At 60.5% G+C, this 18,223-nt stretch overlaps 2 protein-coding genes across 2 annotated transcripts; both read left to right on the top strand.

Moving 5' to 3' along the window:
* Positions 1-34: 34 nt before the first annotated feature.
* On the top strand, positions 35-5,301 carry SF3B4 (splicing factor 3b subunit 4). Its single transcript, XM_021542076.3, has 6 exons — positions 35-197; positions 739-867; positions 1,142-1,684; positions 2,630-2,824; positions 4,289-4,459; positions 4,840-5,301. The coding sequence occupies exons 1-6, from the start codon at positions 47-49 to the stop codon at positions 5,022-5,024; spliced, it is 1,374 nt and encodes a 457-aa protein (XP_021397751.2). The 5' UTR covers positions 35-46; the 3' UTR covers positions 5,025-5,301.
* Positions 5,302-7,925: 2,624 nt separating this feature from the next.
* SV2A (synaptic vesicle glycoprotein 2A) lies at positions 7,926-17,626 on the top strand. Its single transcript, XM_021542113.4, has 13 exons — positions 7,926-8,296; positions 10,308-11,041; positions 11,858-12,038; positions 12,130-12,281; positions 12,358-12,491; positions 12,872-12,961; positions 13,137-13,247; positions 13,327-13,415; positions 14,160-14,324; positions 14,412-14,545; positions 15,410-15,613; positions 16,124-16,283; positions 17,126-17,626. The coding sequence occupies exons 2-13, from the start codon at positions 10,462-10,464 to the stop codon at positions 17,307-17,309; spliced, it is 2,184 nt and encodes a 727-aa protein (XP_021397788.2). The 5' UTR covers positions 7,926-8,296; positions 10,308-10,461; the 3' UTR covers positions 17,310-17,626.
* Positions 17,627-18,223: the final 597 nt, after the last annotated feature.

The following is an 18,223-nucleotide window of genomic DNA, read 5'->3' as shown; positions in this document are numbered from 1 at the left end:
CCTGTCGCGACAGAACGAAGCGCGGCGGTCCCTGCCCGCACCCAAGATGGCGGCCGCGCCTTCCCCTCACGACGGCGCTTCCCGCCAACGCCGGGCTCGCGCCTTGACGTCACGCGCGGCGTGCGTGCGTGCGTGCGGCGCCGCGCGCGCGGAGCGGGGCAAGATGGCGGCGGGGCCGATCTCGGAGAGGAACCAGGGTGGGAGCGGCGGCAGCGGCCCGGGGGCACCGGGGCAGCGCTCTGGGGACGCCTGAGTGCACCGGGGCCGTGCGGGGTGCTGGCGAGGGCTCTGTGGGGAGTGGGGAGTCCTTGGAAGCGCTGGAGGGGGTTTTGGGCCGCGGGGGGATACGGAGGGAGGAGCAGGAGGAGCTCCGAGGCCACGGTGGGCTGGGGTTTTTCCCGAAGGAAAAAGAGGCTGTGGGGCTCCTGGATTAAGGGTGGCGAGGGGAGATTGGGGTTTGTGGGGGTTTTGGCTGGAGGGTTTTGAGTGGAGGGTTTTGAGAGGAGGATTTTGACCGGAGGGTTTTGAGGGGACGATTTTGACCGGAGGGTTTTGAGGGGAGGATTTTGATGGGGGGGTTTTGAGGGGAGGATTTTGACTGGAGACTTTTGAGTGGAGGATTTTGACGGGAGGGTTTTGAGGGAAGGGTTTTGGCCGGAGGGTTTTGACCGGAGGGTTTTGGGTGACTCTGAGCGCGGGGGGTGGCGGGGTCCCGGCGCTGAGCCCCGTTCCTCGCAGATGCCACGGTGTACGTGGGGGGCCTGGACGAGAAGGTCAGCGAGCCCCTGCTCTGGGAGCTCTTCCTGCAGGCCGGGCCGGTGGTCAACACGCACATGCCCAAGGACCGGGTCACGGGCCAGCACCAGGGTGAGGGACCCCCAAAACGGCAACGAGGGGGGTGGGATTGGGGTGTGGGAGAGGGGGGGATCATCCTCTGTCCTTCAGGAGGTGTTGGTTTGCATGAAGTGGGGATTGAATCGAGTATGAGGTGGTATAAAATAAAACCAAGGGGGTTTCAGTCGATAATTACATGGGGTTTTTAACGAGCTGGAGTTTTAAATTGGGGTGTGGGGAGTGGCTTTGTGCCCTGAAGTCATTTAGGGGTCTTGCCCCACCCCTGAGCTCCTTTGGGATCCCCCAGGCTACGGCTTCGTGGAGTTCCTGAGCGAGGAGGACGCCGACTACGCCATCAAGATCATGAACATGATCAAGCTCTACGGCAAACCCATCCGGGTGAACAAGGCCTCGGCCCACAACAAGAACCTGGACGTGGGCGCCAACATCTTCATCGGCAACCTGGACCCCGAGATCGACGAGAAGCTCCTCTACGACACCTTCAGCGCCTTCGGGGTCATCCTGCAGACCCCCAAGATCATGAGGGACCCCGACACGGGCAACTCCAAGGGTTACGCCTTCATCAACTTCGCCAGCTTCGATGCCTCCGACGCCGCCATCGAGGCCATGAACGGGCAGTACCTGTGCAACCGGCCCATCACCGTGTCCTACGCCTTCAAGAAGGACTCCAAGGGCGAGCGGCACGGCTCGGCGGCCGAGCGGCTGCTGGCGGCCCAGAACCCCCTGTCCCAGGCCGACCGGCCCCACCAGCTCTTCGCCGACGCGCCGCCGCCGCCCTCGGTGCCCGCGCCCGTGGTCACCGCGCTGGGGCCCGGCGTCACCCCGCCAGGTGGGTGCCACGGCTGCCCGGGGCGGGGCTCGAGGTGCTGGCGTGCGATCCCCGCCTCTTTCCTAAATTTTTAGGGTTTTTTTTCCTCCTGGCCCACTTTCCAGCATGTGTATGGGGTGGGGCCCTTTTCCAAATTTTTAGGGTTTTTTTTCCTCTTGGTTCACTTTCCAGCACCTTTATGGGGTAGGGCTCTTTCCCAAATTTGTAGGTTTTTTTTCCTCCTGGCCCACTCTTCAGCACATCTATGGGGCAGGGCTCTTTCCCACATTTTTTGTTTCTTTTTCCTCTTGGCCCACTTTCCAGCACGTGTATGGGGCAGGGCTCATTCCCAGATTTTTTGGGTTTTTTTTTCCTCCTGGCTCATTTTCCAGCCTCTGTATGGGGTGGGGCTTTTTCCCAGATTTTTAGGTTTTTTTTTTTCCTCCTGGCCCATTTTCCAGCACCTGTATGGGGCAGGGCTCTTTCCCAAATTTTGGGGTTTTTTTTCTCTTGGCTCACTCTCCATCAGTGTGCCCCACACCTGTATGGTATGGAGAGGGGCTGGGAACACAAACCCTGTGAGGAACAACTGAGGGAGTTGGGGATGTTCAGTCTGGAGAAAAGGAGACTCGGGAGTGACCCCATCACTTTACAACTTGTAAAATGGTTGGAGTCAGGTGGGCTTGGTCTCTTTTCTTCAGCAACTGACAGAACGAGAGGTTAGGGTCTCAATCTGCCTGAAGGGAAATACAGGCTGGATATCAGCAAAAGGTTTTCTACAGAAAGAGTGATAAAGTTCTGGAGTGGCTGCCTGGGGAAGTGGTGGAGTCACCATCCCTGGATGTGTTTAAAAAATGCCGCTGAGTGCCATGGTTGAGCTGAGGCGTTGGGGCTGGCTTGGATTTGATGATCTCGAAGTCCCATCTCTGATAATTCAGTGAATTCTGTGATTTCCCTCTGTGCCAGGCCTGCCTCCCCCCGGCTCCTTCCCTCCGCCGGTGCCGCCGCCCGGAGCGCTGCCCCCGGGGATGCCCCCGGCCATGCCCCCGCCGCCGATGCCCCCGGGCGCCGGAGCCCCGGGACCGCCCTCGGGAGCCGCCCCCGCCGGGGGACACCCCCCTCACCCGCACCCCTTCCCTCCGGGAGGGATGCACCACCCAGGTACGGGGCTGGGAGGGACCGGGAGGAGCTGGGAGGAGACCGGGATGGGCTGGGAGGGACCGGGAGGGGCTGGGAAGGGACCAGGAGGAGCTAGGAGGGACTGGGAGGGGACCGGGAGGAGGTGGAATGGGACCGGGAGGGGCTGGGAGGGACCGGGAGGAGCTGGGAGGAGACCGGGATGGGCTGGGAGGGAACCGGGAGAAGCTGGAAGGGACCGGGAGGAGCTGGGAGGGGACCGGGATGGGCTGGGAAGGGACCGGGAGGAGCTGGGAGGGTCCAGGAGGAGCTGGGAGGGTCCAGGAGGAGCTGGGAGGGGACAGGGAGGAGCTGGGAGGGGACATGGATCAGGATCTCCTCTTTTTGTCTCTCCTCCACTTCTCCTTTCCTCCCACTTCCTGCTGGACCTTTCAAACAATTCAAACGTCAGCGAGTTATTGAATTTCTGGCTCAGAACTAATTAACTGACCGGTCCCTTTAAGTGTGGCATCCAGTAATTTTTTTGATAATTATCAAAATACTGGAATTTAATCTGAGCGGGGGTTATGATTGTTGAAGGATCTGGGGAATTCAGGAGGTTGTTGCTGTCTGGGAGGCACCAGTTTTCCTTGAGTTGGGAAGGTGCAGGGACAGGGGAAGGAAGGAAGGCAGAGATGCAGAGAAGGAAGGCAGGAGCTGATTTTGGCATTAATAATTGAATGAAACCACTTTTTCCCCTGGCTTCCCCACTGTTTTGGCCCTGTGGTCCTGGGAAGGAGCTGTGTCTGCATCTCAGCTCTGTGTTCAAAAGCACAGATTTTGTGAAATGTGCAGTTTAATGATTCTCTGGGATTTGTTTTGATCTCGTAGCTCCAGAGCCACCCTAATTAGGGAGCTTTGTGTGATCCTGCTCTGGCCACGCCAGGAACAGATGCTGCAGGGCCTGAGCAGAGCCAATTACACCTGGCCAGGGAAAACCAGGCTCGGGAAGAAAGAATCATTGGTTTATTTGGTGTTTTGGTGTTTAAATGGGTAAAAATGGGAGGAAAGGGGAGAAAATCAGGGCTGACAGTGGACTGCAAGGTGGGATGGGATAAAAATGGGTAAAAATGGGAGGAAAGGGGAGAAAATCAGGGTTGGCAGTGGACTGCAAGGTGGAATGGGATAAAAACAGGGATAAAATGGGATCACTGGGAGAAAGGAAGTTTGGGGGGACCCTGGCTGCCCCAGTTGGAGCAGGGCAGCCTCCCACAGTTGTCCAAATTCTCCAGGGATGGGAATTCCTCACTGTGCCAGGGCTTCACACACTTTTCTTTTCCCACCCACTTGCATCCAAACCCTTTCCTCTTGCTTTAAACTCCGTGTTCCTTTCTCTTTAACCCCCTTTTTGGCAGCAGAAGCCCCCAGGCACTCACAATTTCCAGACCCAGCTGGAATTTTGAATCCTGGGGGGGCTTCCTGCCACCCCTAACTCCATCATCCCCCTAGGAATGCCACCCATGCAGGTGCACCACGGGCCACCTGGCATGGGGCAGCACCACCCGGGACCACCCGGCTCTGGGGGGCAGCCGCCCCCCCGGCCCCCCCCGGGCATGCCACACCCCGGACCCCCCCCCATGGGGCTCCCCCCACGGGGGCCACATTTCGGATCTCCAATGGGTGAGTGGGGTCTGTTTTTGGGGGGCTCTGCTCTGGGGGAGGAGGAGGGGATGAAGCAAGACCTGGGGGACCTGGCACCCCCCCAACTCTGGGGTCTTCACAGGGTGACCCTGCAGACCCCCCCCCGTGGGGATATCCACAGCTTTGGGATGGTTCTGGGGGTCCGTTGTGGGGGTCTTGGGAGCAATTCCTGGTTTTGGGGGAGCGTTTGCCAAGCTGGGGCTGGAGGGGGGCACCTGCTGGTTGTGGCACCCGTGGGTGGGGTGGGCACCTCCAGGGAAGTTTGGGGGTGGCTTTGGGCTGGTGGGCCGTGTTCCTGCAGCGGGTTTGGGGGGGCTCTGTCCTTTCCCCCTGGCACTGACCCCCCCTGTCCCCCACAGGTCACCCCGGGCCGCTGCCGCACCACGGGCTCCGCGGGCCCCCCCCGCTGATGCCACCCCACGGCTACAACGGGCCCCCCCGGCCCCCCCCCTACGGCTACCAGAGGGTCCCACTGCCCCCCCGGCCGGCGCAGAGACCCCCTGGAGTCCCCCCCCGCGGGCCCCTGCGGGGACCCCTGCCCTGAGAGCTGGGGGGCTCTCTGCTCCCCGTCCTCCCACGGCCCCTGCCACCAACATTCCCATCCCTGCAAAGGGCTGGGGGCCACCCCCCACTCCTCCCTTCCCTCCCCATTTTTTCCCCCGCTTTATTTTTATTGTGTTAATTTTTCTCCCTCTCTCCCCATCTCCTCCTGTTTGTCTTCCCCTGGAAGCTTTTCCAAGCTCCTTTTTATTGGATTTTGTTGGTTTTGTATGGAAAGCAGTGACCACCCACTTGAAAATAAAGGATTTGGGGAACCAGAAGAGTTTCTGGATTGGGGATGAGGCTCTGCTGAGATCTCTTCCCTGCTTGGGCCTTTGGGAAGAACCAGGCTGGAGGGATTTGGGACAGAGCTGATCCATGGTCTGATTCCTGCTCTCTTCAGCTGCTCCAGGAAATGTTTGGATTCCCGTTCTTGAGCTGCCCAAATCCAGGTTTGACTGTGGAATATTTTGGTGCCAATGTTTAGACAAAGTCAAACATTCCCCAGGGAATCTTCAAGAGGCTTGGAGTCCACAAACCCCTTCTGCTGCCCCTGGGCAGTGCCAGAGCCTCCAGGAGCTGGGAGTTTGTGGGGGGACATGGAAGTGGGAATTTGCTGCTTGCTTCCTTCTTCATCCCACTGTTGTCTTCTTACAGCCAGGTGGGTCTGGGTGGGATAGGAAGGGAAGGTTGGAACCCACTCCTGACCCTTCACATCCAGAAACGTGGGGAGAACCCCACAAGGATTGGTCGAGGGAGTGGATTTAGGTGTAAGGGGTGGGATTGTGTGGGGACAGGGGTTCCCTGTGGTGCTGAGAGCCAAGGGGCTGAAGAGATCTCCAGTATCCAGAGAATCCTGGGTGGGTGAGCCCCAGGGTGGCATTTCCCTGCTCCTCACTCATGGAAGCCACCAGGATCCCCCCGGAGCAGCAAATCTCCCTGCATGGACACAATCATCATCCCCTTTTCCCCTGGGGGTATCCAGTATCACCCCCACTTTTATCCCATTGTCCCTGGTGTTATCCTGTCATTCCCAGTTACATCCCACCTCCCCTTTCCTCCCATTTTATCCCTGTTTTTATCCCATCCCACCTTGCAGTCCACTGCCAGCCCCGATTTTCTCCCCTTTCCTCCCATTTTATCCCCGTTTTTATCCCGTCCCACCTTGCAGTCCACTGCCAGCCCCGATTTTCTCCCATTTTTCCCCGTTTTTATCCCGTCCCACCTCGCAGTCCACTGTCAGCCCTGATTTTCTCCCCTTTCCTCCCATTTTATCCCTGTTTTTATCCCATCCCACCTTGCAGTCCACTGTCAGCCCTGATTTTCTCCCCTTTCCTCCCATTTTTACCCGGTTTTATCCCATTCCCCTCAGCTCTTTCCCACTCCTCGTGTTTCTCTGTCCTGCTGCCAAGCCTGTTCCTTCTGATGAGCCACAAAAAATCCCCCGGGGCCGAGCAGAGCTCCGCGGTGACAGTGGCACATGAGTCACCGGGTGCCTGGGGATGTGGCACTCCTTGTCACCATTTCCCAGGGATGCTCCTCCACTCCTGCATTTCCATCCCTCTTTTAGTTTATTTATTTTTTTTTTTTCTTCTCCACAATCGCTTCTCAGCTCCTGGATTTGTAAATCCTTCCCAGTGCAGACTGGTCCTCATCCCTGTTTTCCAGTCTGAAGGGCGAAGCGACGGATCCTGACTGTGAAGTTTTGGGGTTGACACCCTGGAAGATGGGACGGGGTCCTCTCAAGGCAGGGGATGCAGGAGGATTGGGGTTCAGGGAAGATTTGGGATCTGGGAATGTTGGGATGCAGGATAAAAGGGCTTTGGGAATATTGGAATGCCAGGGAAGGGGTTCAGGGAAGATTTGGGATCTGGGAATTTTGGGATGATGCAGGATGGAGGGACCCTGGGAACTTTGGAATGCCAGGGAAGGGGTTCAGGGAAGATTTGGGCTCTGGGAATTTTGGGATGCAGGATGGAGGGGTTCTGGGAATATTGGAATGCCAGGGAAGGGGTTCAGGGAAGATTTGGGATCTGGGAATTTTGGGATGCAGGATGGAGGGGTTCTGGGAACATTGGAATGCCAGGGAAGGGGTTCAGGGAAGATTTGGGCTCTGGGAATTTTGGGATGCAGGATGGAGGGGTTCTGGGAACATTGGAATGCCAGGGAAGGGGTTCAGGGAAGATTTGGGCTCTGGGAATTTTGGGATGCCAGGGAAGATTTGGGCTCTGGGAATGATTCAGGATAAAGGGGCTCTGGGAACATTGGAATGCCAGGAAAGGGGTTCAGTCAAGATTTGGGATCTGGGAATTTTGGGATGCAGGATGGAGGGATTCTGGGAATATTGGAATGCCAGGGAAGGGGTTCAGGGAAGATTTGAGGCTTTGGGAATGTTGGGATGCAGGATGGAGAGGCTCTGGGAATATTGGGATGCCTGGGAAGGGGTTCAGGGAAGATCTTGCTCGTGGGGGCACCCCAAACCCTGCTCGCTGTGCAGGGCCCCCCACTCTGAGCTCAGCCAGTCCCAGGAGCACCCAGCACCCACAGCCCCAGAACATGGGGCTGGACATCTGTGGGTCCCAATTTCCCACCCTCGGGAAGCCATCCACGGGAAATGGGGGTGGGTTCGGACATCCCACGCTGCAACGTGCATTTCCAGCTGTAACCCCAACACCCCCCCCCCAAAAAAAAAAAAGAAAAAATTCATCGGGGGCTTTTGTGTCGTGTTGTAGCCTAGGGGCCGAGCCTGGCCAGCCGATTTGATCCCAAAAAATCCCAATCCAGCCCCGCGGAGGCCGTGACTCAGCCGTGGCGGGGGCGGGCGGGCTGAGCTGCTCCGCGGGATCCGGGGGGGCCCTGCCTCACGCCCCCCGTCCCACCCGCCGCCCCCCGCCGCCCGCAGCCTCCGGAGCGGCTCCATCCCGGCGGCTCCGTGCCGGGAGCCCCGAGCCCGCGGCAACTCCGCTCGCGCATCCCGGCAGCTCCATCGCCCCCTCCCCGCTGGGCCGAGCCCCCCGCCCCCGCCGAGCCCCCCCCGGTTCTCGGCGTGCCGTGGTTGATCCCTCCCTTCCCGGTGCTGCGCCGATGGACTCTCCCAGCGCTCCCGGTGCGCGGCGGAGGCTGCGGCGGTAGCGCTGGTACCCGGGAGCTGCCGGCGCGCCGTTTCGCTGCCGGAGCATCCTCTTTCCGTTATCCCTTCCCGAGCATCCTTCCTCGCCGGAGCATCCCCCTCGCCGGCGCCGGGAAGGAGCTGGAGCGCGGCGAGGGCTGAGCCAGGTAAGCAGGAACAAAACGGGTTTATAGCCCGCATCCCCCCTCCCCGCGGCGTTAATCGGCGTCCTCGGAGCCGCTGATGGATTCGGGGTTCGTTTTCCTACTTGCTGTGGCCATTTTGTCCTGGAAAACCTTCTCCAGAGCCCGGCTCTGCCTTTGGATGTGCGTTTTTGGGGGCTCCTCTCATTCCCCCCCGTGCCTGTGGCCGCAGAGCAGCCGGAGGGGATCGGGAATTCGCCGCAGGGACGGGAAGGGGGAACCGGGGGGGGGTTTTGGGGAAGGGGTAGCAGGGGGAGATGTTGGGGGGTGACCTTGGACACGAGCGATTCCCAACTCTTCCCCCTTGTCGCCATGTTCCTGGCATTCCTGGCGTTCCGCAGGGAGGCTGGAGGCTGGGGGGGTTTTGGGGGGGGGATGCAGCCCCCCAGCGTGGGACTCCCGGGGGTTTTGGGGTGCACGGTTGCATCCATCCTCGGCTGCGCTTGGATGCGTGGCAGGAGGAGACGGATCCAGACCCGATAACCTTGTGCAGAGCTGTCCAACGCCACGACGGGGCTGCAGGGCCAGCGGCGTGTTCAGCCCCCAGATGGGCATTTTTTGGGGGGACCCCCCTGGCTCCCGCATTTCAGGGACTGTGCTCTGTGGGATTTCTGGCTCTCCTGTGGGATCCGACCCCTGATCTCAGGCAGCTCTGGCTCCTGGCGTCGGCTCGGCCGCTCCGGGCTGCCCGGTTTGTACGGCCGCTCTCTGTCACCGAGCCAGCCGTGACCTTGCTCCCCGGCCCATCCTCTTCCTCACCGTGCACCCAGCCTCTCCCTGCTCCCCCATTCCTCCTCCCGGCCCCCCAATACCTCCCGCTCTGTGCAATGCCAGCCCCACACGGGGATGTTCCAAAGGGAACCGCAAGCCTGGCTGGAGCAAAATGACCTTGGTCATGGATCAGGAGCTTCACAGGCCCACGGGACCCCCGGGGAGGGGATTTGGGGTCTGCCCGCAGCCAGAGGGGAGGACATGGGGGGGAATTTGCCATTTTATCCTGTAAAACCTGCCTCTGCTCGGGAATTGGGACCCGTGCTTGCCGCAGCCCCCCTCTCTGCAGGGTTTCCGAAGGGCTAAATTTAGCGTCCCTGCGTGCCCTGTCCCCTCGCTGGGCAGGGGGGGGACACGTCGCCGGCTGCGTCCCTCTGCCCGCAGCTCCTTCTAAAAATAGCATTTTTTGGGGAGGGGGAGGTGGGGAGGGTCACGACGGCCCCTGAGGGTGGAGCAGCAGCATCGGGCTGGGGGGCTCCATCCCTGTCACGAGCTGAGCTGGGCTCTGTGCAGTGGGTGTGGGGACGCTGGGGTGTGGGATGCTGGCATGTGAGGGGACAAGGAGATGCCACCCCCAGGGATTCTCCTCCCCCCAGGGGACTCGTGGTACCCCCAACCCCCTTTGGCTGGGTCGGTGCTGGTGTCTCCCGCAGTAAATCCTGCAGTGAGCGTGGCCTGGCACGCACGGGTCACTGTCACTCGAGGGACCCCCCGAGGGGCTCCTGTACCTTGAGCCACCCAGCCAGGACAGTGCTGGGAGGGTTTGGGGACCTCCATGCCCTCAGGGGCTGACCTCCCTCATCCTCCCTGTGGTGCCCAAGGAAATGGGGAGCTTCGGTCCAGACATGCTGATGGCCTTGTTTTTTTGGGGTGACTCGCAGCCCTGGGGATGCTCAGGGGCAGCCGTGTCCCTGATGTCCCCCCCAGCTCCCTCTGTGCTTTGGGATGAACGCAGAAGGGATAGATCCAGGGGGACTGGGGGGTCCCAGTGAGCTGGGGCAGCTGGAATCCCCCCGGTGAGGGGAAGGGGGCTGGTATGGAGCCAGAGTCTCTCAGCCTGTCCCCAGTCCAGCCCCCGCCTGCCGCTTCACCGGGGGGGGGTCCCCAAATCCTCCTGTTTCCATCCGAGATGGAGAAAAAGCGCGAGGTGGCACGCAGGGCTGCTACCACCCAAGCTCAGCCTGGTTTTGTCTGGGCTCCCCAGGTCCAGGCTGGCATCCAGGGTCCTCCCACAGCCCGTTCCACGGATGGGTAGCTCCATCACCCCTCTCCCCTCACCCCGGGCCTGAGGGCGCAGCCCCCGACGCAGAGACCACCCCCCGTCCACCCGCAGCGCCCCGTGCCAGCCCAAGGGCACCATGGACGAGTCGTTCCGGGACCGGACCGCGTTCATCCGCGGCGCCAAGGACATCGCCAAGGAGGTGAAGAAGCACGCGGCCAAGAAGGTGAGCCGGGGCATGGACCGAGTGCAGGACGAGTACACCCGGCGCTCCTACTCCCGCTTCGAGGAGGAGGAGGATGACGAAGACTACGCGCCCCAGGACGGCTACTACCGAGGGGGCGAGGGGGCCAACGAGGAGGAGGGGGTGTCCAGCGACGCCACGGAAGGCCACGACGAGGAGGACGAGATCTACGAGGGCGAGTACCAAGGGATCCCCCGGCAGGAGTCGCTGAAAGGGGGGGAGCGCCTGGGGGCCGCGGCGGCCGCCGGCGCTTTCGACGACGGCGAGGGGCAGCGGAGGAAGGACCGGGAGGAGCTGGCGCAGCAGTACGAGCTGATCCTGCAGGAGTGCGGCCACGGCCGCTTCCAGTGGACCCTCTACTTTGTCCTGGGCCTGGCCCTCATGGCTGACGGCGTCGAGGTCTTTGTGGTGGGCTTCGTCCTGCCCAGCGCCGAGAAGGACATGTGCCTCTCCGACTCCAACAAGGGCATGCTGGGTGAGGAGAGGGGCACGGGGGGCAGGCAGGGGGATGTGGGAGCGTGGGTAGGGGGGTCAGAGGGGCAGGGTGGCACGGAGGGGCACTGGGAGGTGTGGGGAGGTGTGGGGATACGGAGAGATGTGTGGAATGTAGGGGGACATGAGGACATGTTGGGGGGGCAGAGGAACACGGGAGGGTGGGGACACGGAGCTGGGGATGGGGGAGGACGTGGGGGGCTCGGGGAGATGTTGGGGGGTCATAAGGGCTGTGGAAGAACACAGGGAGAATTGGGAGGCCGTGGGATGTGGGGTCCAGGAAGGGATGTGGGGGCAAGGAGGGGTGAAGGACACCCTGGTGAGGGCTCCCACCATCCTCCTCCCAGTCCCGCACTGGTCCCCACATGAGCAATGGTGAGGGGAGCGAGCTCAGAAACTTGGGCTGACTAGTGGATGCTGAGAGTGGGTTTGGGGGGCTGTGGGGGGCTTTGTCCTGTTGCTTTCCCCCTTCTCTGTGATGCCTGCCAGAGCCTGACAACCCCCCCAAATCCCAGGGGACATCAGTGCCCCCCATCCCTGAGATTTGGCAACCTTGGGACAGGGGGAGGGGCTGGCTGTGGGGGTCCTGGGGGTACCTCTGCCCCCCCAGTCCCTGAGCGGAGCAGGGGGACAACGCGGGATCCTGTCCCTTCCTTCAAGGGGACGCAGCGTTTTGGGGAGGGGGTCCCTTCCCGCTGCCCTCCCCCAGTGCTGAGGATGCTCTCCCTCCTCCGGGTGACTCGGGGTGCAGGTCCCTGTGTCCCCCAGGACTGACCTCGCTGCGTGTCCCCCTCGCCAGGCCTCATCGTGTACCTGGGCATGATGGTGGGCGCGTTCGTGTGGGGCGGGCTGGCCGACCGGCTGGGCCGAAGGCAGTGCCTCCTCATCTCCCTCTCCGTCAACAGCGTCTTCGCCTTCTTCTCCTCCTTCGTCCAGGGCTACGGCACCTTCCTCTTCTGCCGCCTGCTCTCGGGCGTGGGGTAAGGGGGGCCCGGCCGCGCGGGGACCCCCGGAGCAGGGGGTGGCACCGTGGGGCGGGGGGTGATGCCGCTCCCTCCCCTCCGTCCCCAGCATCGGCGGCTCCATCCCCATCGTCTTCTCCTACTTCTCGGAGTTCCTGGCGCAGGAGAAGCGCGGGGAGCACCTGAGCTGGCTCTGCATGTTCTGGATGATCGGGGGCATCTACGCCTCCGCTATGGCCTGGGCCATCATCCCCCACTACGGTAGGAGCCCTGGGCTGGTGGCACGTGTGGTGTGCTCCGGGGCTCGGCCCCACCGCCGTGTCCTGTCCCTGTCCAGGCTGGAGCTTCCAGATGGGCTCCGCGTACCAATTCCACAGCTGGAGGGTCTTCGTCCTCGTCTGCGCCTTCCCCTCAGTCTTCGCCATCGGGGCGCTCACCACCATGCCGGAGAGCCCACGCTTCTACCTTGAGGTGGGGTCTGGGGGGGCTGTGGGGGGAATCTGGGGTACAGCAGGGTCCTGGAGTGGGGGTCCCCTCGAGGAAGGGACGCCCGGGTAGGGGTGGAGATGGGGCAACCCAGACAGGGGGTGGTGAGGTCTGGACAGGAAACCCCAGGTGGGTTTTGGAGAGGGGTGGGAGTGGGCAGGAACCCCCAAGTGGGTGATGGGACCCCCCTCCAGAGGGATGATGAGGTGATGAAGGTGGTGATGAAGATGGTGGAGGGATGAAGACGGTGGAGGGATCCCCGGCTGGGTGGCAGAACCCAGGTGGGTGGTGGAACCCAGACTGCTGATGGGGGGTCAGGGTCCGGCTCCGGGGTGTCCCAGGGTGACTTTTCGCTGCCCTCACAGAACGGGAAGCATGATGAGGCCTGGATGGTGCTGAAGCAGGTCCATGACACCAACATGAGGGCCAAGGGCCACCCTGAGAGGGTCTTCTCGGTAAGGACCCCCCAGAGCTCAGCCCTGGGGTCCCCTGGGTGTCCTCCAGGCACAGGGGTGCAATTCCCACCTCCGGGAAGAGCATCACCCGGGGAATGTGGTGCTGCTGTAACAGGCGGGGAAACTGAGGCACGAGGCACTGCTTCCTGGTGTCCCCAAACTGTCCCACCCACAGGTCACCCACATCAAGACCATCAAGCGGGAGGACGAGCTCATCGAGATCCAGTCGGACACCGGGACGTGGTACCGGCGCTGGCTGGTCCGATGCCTCAACCTGTCCCAGCAGGTGAGGCCGGGGCCACCCAGGGGTCCCTGTGCTCCCTGTCACCTCCCGTGTCCTTGTCACCTCTCATGTCCCTCCGCAGGTCTGGAGCAACTTCCAGCAGTGCTTCGTGCCCGAGTACCGGCGGGTGACGCTGATGATGATGGCGGTGTGGTTCACCATGTCCTTCAGGTGCTGTGGGGTGGGACGGGGTGGGGTGGGATCCATGGGATAAAATGGGATCTGTGGGATGTTATGGGATCCATGGGATGAGATGGGATGGGATGGGATGGGATGCATGGGATAAGATGGGATCAGTGGGATGGGATTGATGGGATGTGATGGGATCCATGGGATGGGATGGGATGGGATCAGTGGGGTGGGATGGGATCCATGGGATGGGATCCATGGGATGGGATGGGATGAGATCAATGGGATGGGATCCATGGGATAAGATGGGATCAGTGGGATGGGATGGAATTGATGGGATGGGCTGGGATCAATGGGATGTGATGGGATCCATGGGATGAGATGTGATGGGATTGACGGGATGGGATCCATGGGATAGGATCCATGGGATGGGATGAGATCGATGGGATGGGATGGGATCCATGGGATGGGATCCATGGGATGGGATGGGATCAATGGGATGGGGTGAGATCGATGGGATGGGATCCATGGGATGGGACCAATGGGATGGGATGAGATCGATGGGATGGGATGGGATGGGATCCATGGGATGGGATGAGATCGATGGGATGAGATGGGATGGGATCCATGGGATGGGATCAATGGTGGGTCGGGGCAGCACCAAGCGGGATGGGATGGAACCAGCACCACTGGGCTAGCACTGGGAGCTCAGGGCTGGCCCTGGCAGCCCTGGGCCAGCTCTGGCACGCCCGGGTGTGTGGTGCCCGCTCACCCCTGTCCCCGCAGCTACTACGGGCTCACCGTGTGGTTCCCGGACATGATTAAGCACCTGCAGAGCATCGAGTACGCGTCGCGCACGAAGCTCTTCACGCGCGAGAAGGTCCGGCACTTCACCTTCAACTTCACCCTGGAGAACCAAGTGCACCGTGGTGGGGAGTATTTCAACGACAAGTGAGTGAGGAGGGGAGGCTGAGCCTGGGGTTGCTGAGCTTGGGGCTGCTCATTTGGGGTCCCCCTCCTGTCCCCCACCCCGTGCAGGTTCATCGGGCTGAAGATGAAGTCGGTGATGTTCGAGGACTCGCTCTTTGAGGAGTGTTACTTCGAGGACATCACCTCCAGCAACACCTTCTTCAAGAACTGCACCTTCATCTCCACCGTCTTCTACAACACAGGTGGGGCAATGGGATCCCCGCGTCCACTCAGGGGGTCACCCACCAGGGTTTTGATGGAGATGGGGGTGAGCCACCAGCTTGGAGGAGGGTCAGGAAAGCCCCCAGCGGCACGATGGGGTGGGATTGATGGGATGGTATGGGATTGATGGGGTGGTAGAGGTAATGTGGTCCTCAAGGGGGTGGTGGAGGTGTGCTCGGCCCATGTCTTGGTTTGAAAAGCAAAACCGGTGAGAGGCTCGGAGTCAGAAATACAATTTATTAGGAAAAAGGGAACAAAGAACTAAATACATACAACAGCACAAAAGAAGAACAACTGACAGAGTTGGAGATGCAGCCTGACACTCGCTGGGGTGGTGGTGGCAGATACGGTTCTGTCCAAGCAGTGCTCCTGCAGACTGATGGAGTTTCCCTCTGGAGGTCCAGAGCAGAGAAGGTCTCAGCTGTTCCTCTTGGAAGAGGGGATTTATTTGCTGTCTGCACAACCCCATTTATATCCTTGATGGCATCGTTTGGCTCCTCCCACTGGGCGGAGCCTCACAAGAGAACGTTGTGATCTTATCAATCATGTGGCTAAAGGAACAAAGGAACAACGGGGTCCTCCTGGAGGGACATAATTTGGCTCCTCCCACTGGGTGGAGCCTCACAAGAGAACATTGTGATCTTATCAATCATGTGGCTAGAAGAACTGGTTCCTCCTCGAGGGACTTATCTCTGAGTTATGCGATAAGGGAAAAAAAAAGGAATTGCAGCTCGAGGTGGTAATGGAACACACCCCAATATTACAACCTAGGACACCCAGCAGGTGGGGCGGGAGGGGGGTGCACGGAGGTTGGGGTGACCCCCACGGCCCCGCTGTGCCCCCAGATCTCTTCGAGTACAAGTTCATCAACAGCCGGGTGCTGAACAGCACGTTCCTGCACAACAAGGAGGGCTGCCAGCTGGACTTCAGCGACGACAACAACGCCTACATGATCTACTTTGTCAGCTTCCTGGGCACCCTGGCCGTGCTCCCCGGGAACATCGTCTCGGCCCTGCTCATGGACAAGATCGGCCGCCTGCGCATGCTGGGTGGGCGGCGGGATGGGCTCGGGGCAGCCTGGTGGGGCTGGGGGGTCCTGGAGGTGCCTTCAGGCTCTCCATCTTCTTCACCCACCTCCCACCTGCTGGGTCACTTCATCACCTTCACCCCGCTGGGTCACCCCACCTCCATCACCCCTCTGGGGACTTTCCTGATCTTCCTCCCGCCCGTTGGGTCACTTCATCACCATCACCTTCACGCCGCTGGGTCACCCCACCTCCATCACCCCTCTGGGGACTTTCCTGATCCTCCTCCCGCCTGTTGGGTCACCTCCATCTCTGGTGACCTCTTGGGGACCTCCTGGTGGGTCACGTTGGGTCACCTCCATCTCTGGTGACCTCCTGGGGACCTCCTGGTGGGTCACGCTGGGTCACCTCCATCTCTGGTGACCTCTTGGGGACCTCCTGATGGGTCAGCCCCATCTCCCTCTCTCCCCTTTGGGATCTCCCACCTCGTGCCTCGGTTTCCCTGTGCTCTGACGTGTCCACGTGTCCCCCCAGCCGGCTCCAGCGTCATGTCCTGCGTCAGCTGCTTCTTCCTGTCCTTCGGGAACAGCGAGTCTGCCATGATCGCGCTGCTCTGCCTCTTCGGCGGGGTCAGCATCGCCTCCTGGAACGCGCTCGACGTGCTCACCGTGGAGCTGTACCCCTCTGACAAGAGGTGGGGGCCTGGCATGGAGGTTTTGGGTGCAAGCAGCAAAGATTTGGGTGCTGAGTGGAGGTTTTGGGTGCAAGGAGCGAAATTTTGGGTGCAAGGAGTGAAGATTTGGGTGCTGAGTGGGAGGTTTTGGGTGCTGGATGGAGATTTTGGGTGCAAGGAGTGAAGTTTTGGGCGCAAGGAGTGAAGATTTGGGTGCTGGGTGGAGGTTTTGGGTGCTGGGTGGAGATTTTGGGTGCAAGGAGTGAAGTTCTGGGTACAAGGAGCGAAGATTTGGATGATAAGTGGGAGGTTTTGGGTACTGGATGGAGATTTTGGGTGCAAGAAGCAAAGTTTTGGGTGCAAGGAGTGAAGATTTGGGTGCTGAGCAGGAGGTTTTGGGTGCAAGAAGCGAAGTTTTGGGTGCAAGGAGCAAAGATTTGGGTGCTGAGTGGGAGGTTTTGGGTTCTGGGTGGAGGTTTTGGTGAAAGGAGTGAGGTTTTGGGTGCTGGATGCAGATTTTGTGTGCAAGGAGCGAAGTTTTGGGTGCTGGGTGGAGGTTTTGTGACTATTTAAGGGTTTGGAGTTCCCATTTTGGGGTGCTGGGTGCCCATTTAAAGTTTTAGAATTCCTATTTTGGGGTGCTGGGTGCCCATTTAAGGTTTTAGAGTTCCCATTTTGGGCTGCTGGGTGTCCATTTAAATATTTTGAGCTCCCATTTAGGAATCCCAGGTGCCCATTTCACCCTTCCAGGCGCCACTTTCGTGGTGCCACCTGCCCACCGCGGGTGCCCCCATGAAGCCTGGCACCCACCCCTTCCTCCGGGGGTTGCCCCCACCAAACCCATCCCTCCTCATCCTCGCCAGGACGACGGCCTTTGGCTTCCTGAACGCTCTGTGCAAGCTGGCAGCCGTGCTGGGCATCAGCATCTTCACGTCCTTCGTGGGCATCACCAAGGCCGTGCCCATCCTCTTCGCCTCGGCCGCGCTGGCCCTCGGCAGCTCCCTGGCCCTCAAACTGCCCGAGACACGGGGGCAGGTCCTGCAGTGATGGGGGGGCTTGGGGGAGAGGGGAACCCCCTCCTCGGTTGGGGGAACCCCCAAAATTCAGCGTTTCCCCCTCCCCACCTTCCTCCTCCTCCTCGTGCCCCCGGGGTTAGTCGCGTTAGACACTGTGAAACGTCTTCTTGGAGCATTTGGGATCTTTTTCATTTGCACTTGGACTTCCCCCACCCCCCCCAAAAAAAAAATCCCCCCTGTACCTCCAAAACCTCCAACTCCACCCCACCAAAAATCCCAAATTCCTCCCTCAAGCTCCAATTCTCTCCCTCAGCTCCTCCCCCAATTTCTTTTCTTGGTGTCACCCCCCTTTTTGTGAGTTGCTGCTCATTCCTGGGGGGCTGTGGGGCAGGATTTTAGGGGGTGGGGGGGCTGGCATTGGGGGGGAGGGTGACACAGGCCCTCTGAACCCCCACATCTCTGTGCACCCCCCAAATCCCCGCTGAGCCAAGGAGCAGGAGGATGAAGTGCCCCGTGCCTCAGTTTCCCCATCCTTGTGAATGGCACCCAGCAGGGGTCCCCCAAACCCCCAGGGATTTTGGGGGGAGGGCAGAGGATATTGGGGTGCAGATCCCTTTTGGGGGGTGCAGAATCCTTTTTGGGGCTGCTTAACAATTTTAGAGTGCCCCCCCTCCCTTAAAGCACATTTTTTGACCCCCCCCCACCCCAACCAGGATACCCCAATTTTTGGGTGCCCAACTTTCAGGGGTGCAAAGCACAGCCACCCCCCCCCTCCCCCCAAAGCCAAAAATCCTTGGTCTCATTTGGGGTGCAGCAGAGGGGGGGGACCCCCAAAAACTGCCAGTTAGTGATTTTTAACTGATTTTTAAAGGATTTTCCCTATTAGAGGGAGGCTGGTGTGGGTGAGGGGGGGGTGCGGGGTGAGGGGGGGTCTCCTGCACCCTC

The sequence above is a fragment of the Lonchura striata genome, chromosome 25 (genome assembly GCF_050655825.1).
Source record: "Lonchura striata isolate lonStrDom1 chromosome 25, ASM5065582v1, whole genome shotgun sequence".
Lineage (NCBI taxonomy): Eukaryota > Metazoa > Chordata > Aves > Passeriformes > Estrildidae > Lonchura > Lonchura striata.
Note: the sequence above shows the minus strand (reverse complement) of the source record. Positions and strands in the feature narration are given on the sequence as shown.

What these genes read in the sequence shown, in the direction of transcription:
- SF3B4 (XM_021542076.3), top strand. Translation starts at nt 47, where the DNA reads ATGGCGGCCGCGCCTTCCCCTCACGACGGCGCTTCCCGCCAACGCCGG. An exon ending in GATCTCGGAGAGGAACCAGG is followed by an intron (nt 198 to 738) that starts GTGGGAGCGGCG and finishes CGTTCCTCGCAG; the next exon opens with ATGCCACGGTGTACGTGGGG. An exon ending in GGGAGGGATGCACCACCCAG is followed by an intron (nt 2,825 to 4,288) that starts GTACGGGGCTGG and finishes TCATCCCCCTAG; the next exon opens with GAATGCCACCCATGCAGGTG.
- SV2A (XM_021542113.4), top strand. Translation starts at nt 10,462, where the DNA reads ATGGACGAGTCGTTCCGGGACCGGACCGCGTTCATCCGCGGCGCCAAG. An exon ending in GCCCACGCTTCTACCTTGAG is followed by an intron (nt 12,492 to 12,871) that starts GTGGGGTCTGGG and finishes CTGCCCTCACAG; the next exon opens with AACGGGAAGCATGATGAGGC. An exon ending in TGGTTCACCATGTCCTTCAG is followed by an intron (nt 13,416 to 14,159) that starts GTGCTGTGGGGT and finishes CTGTCCCCGCAG; the next exon opens with CTACTACGGGCTCACCGTGT.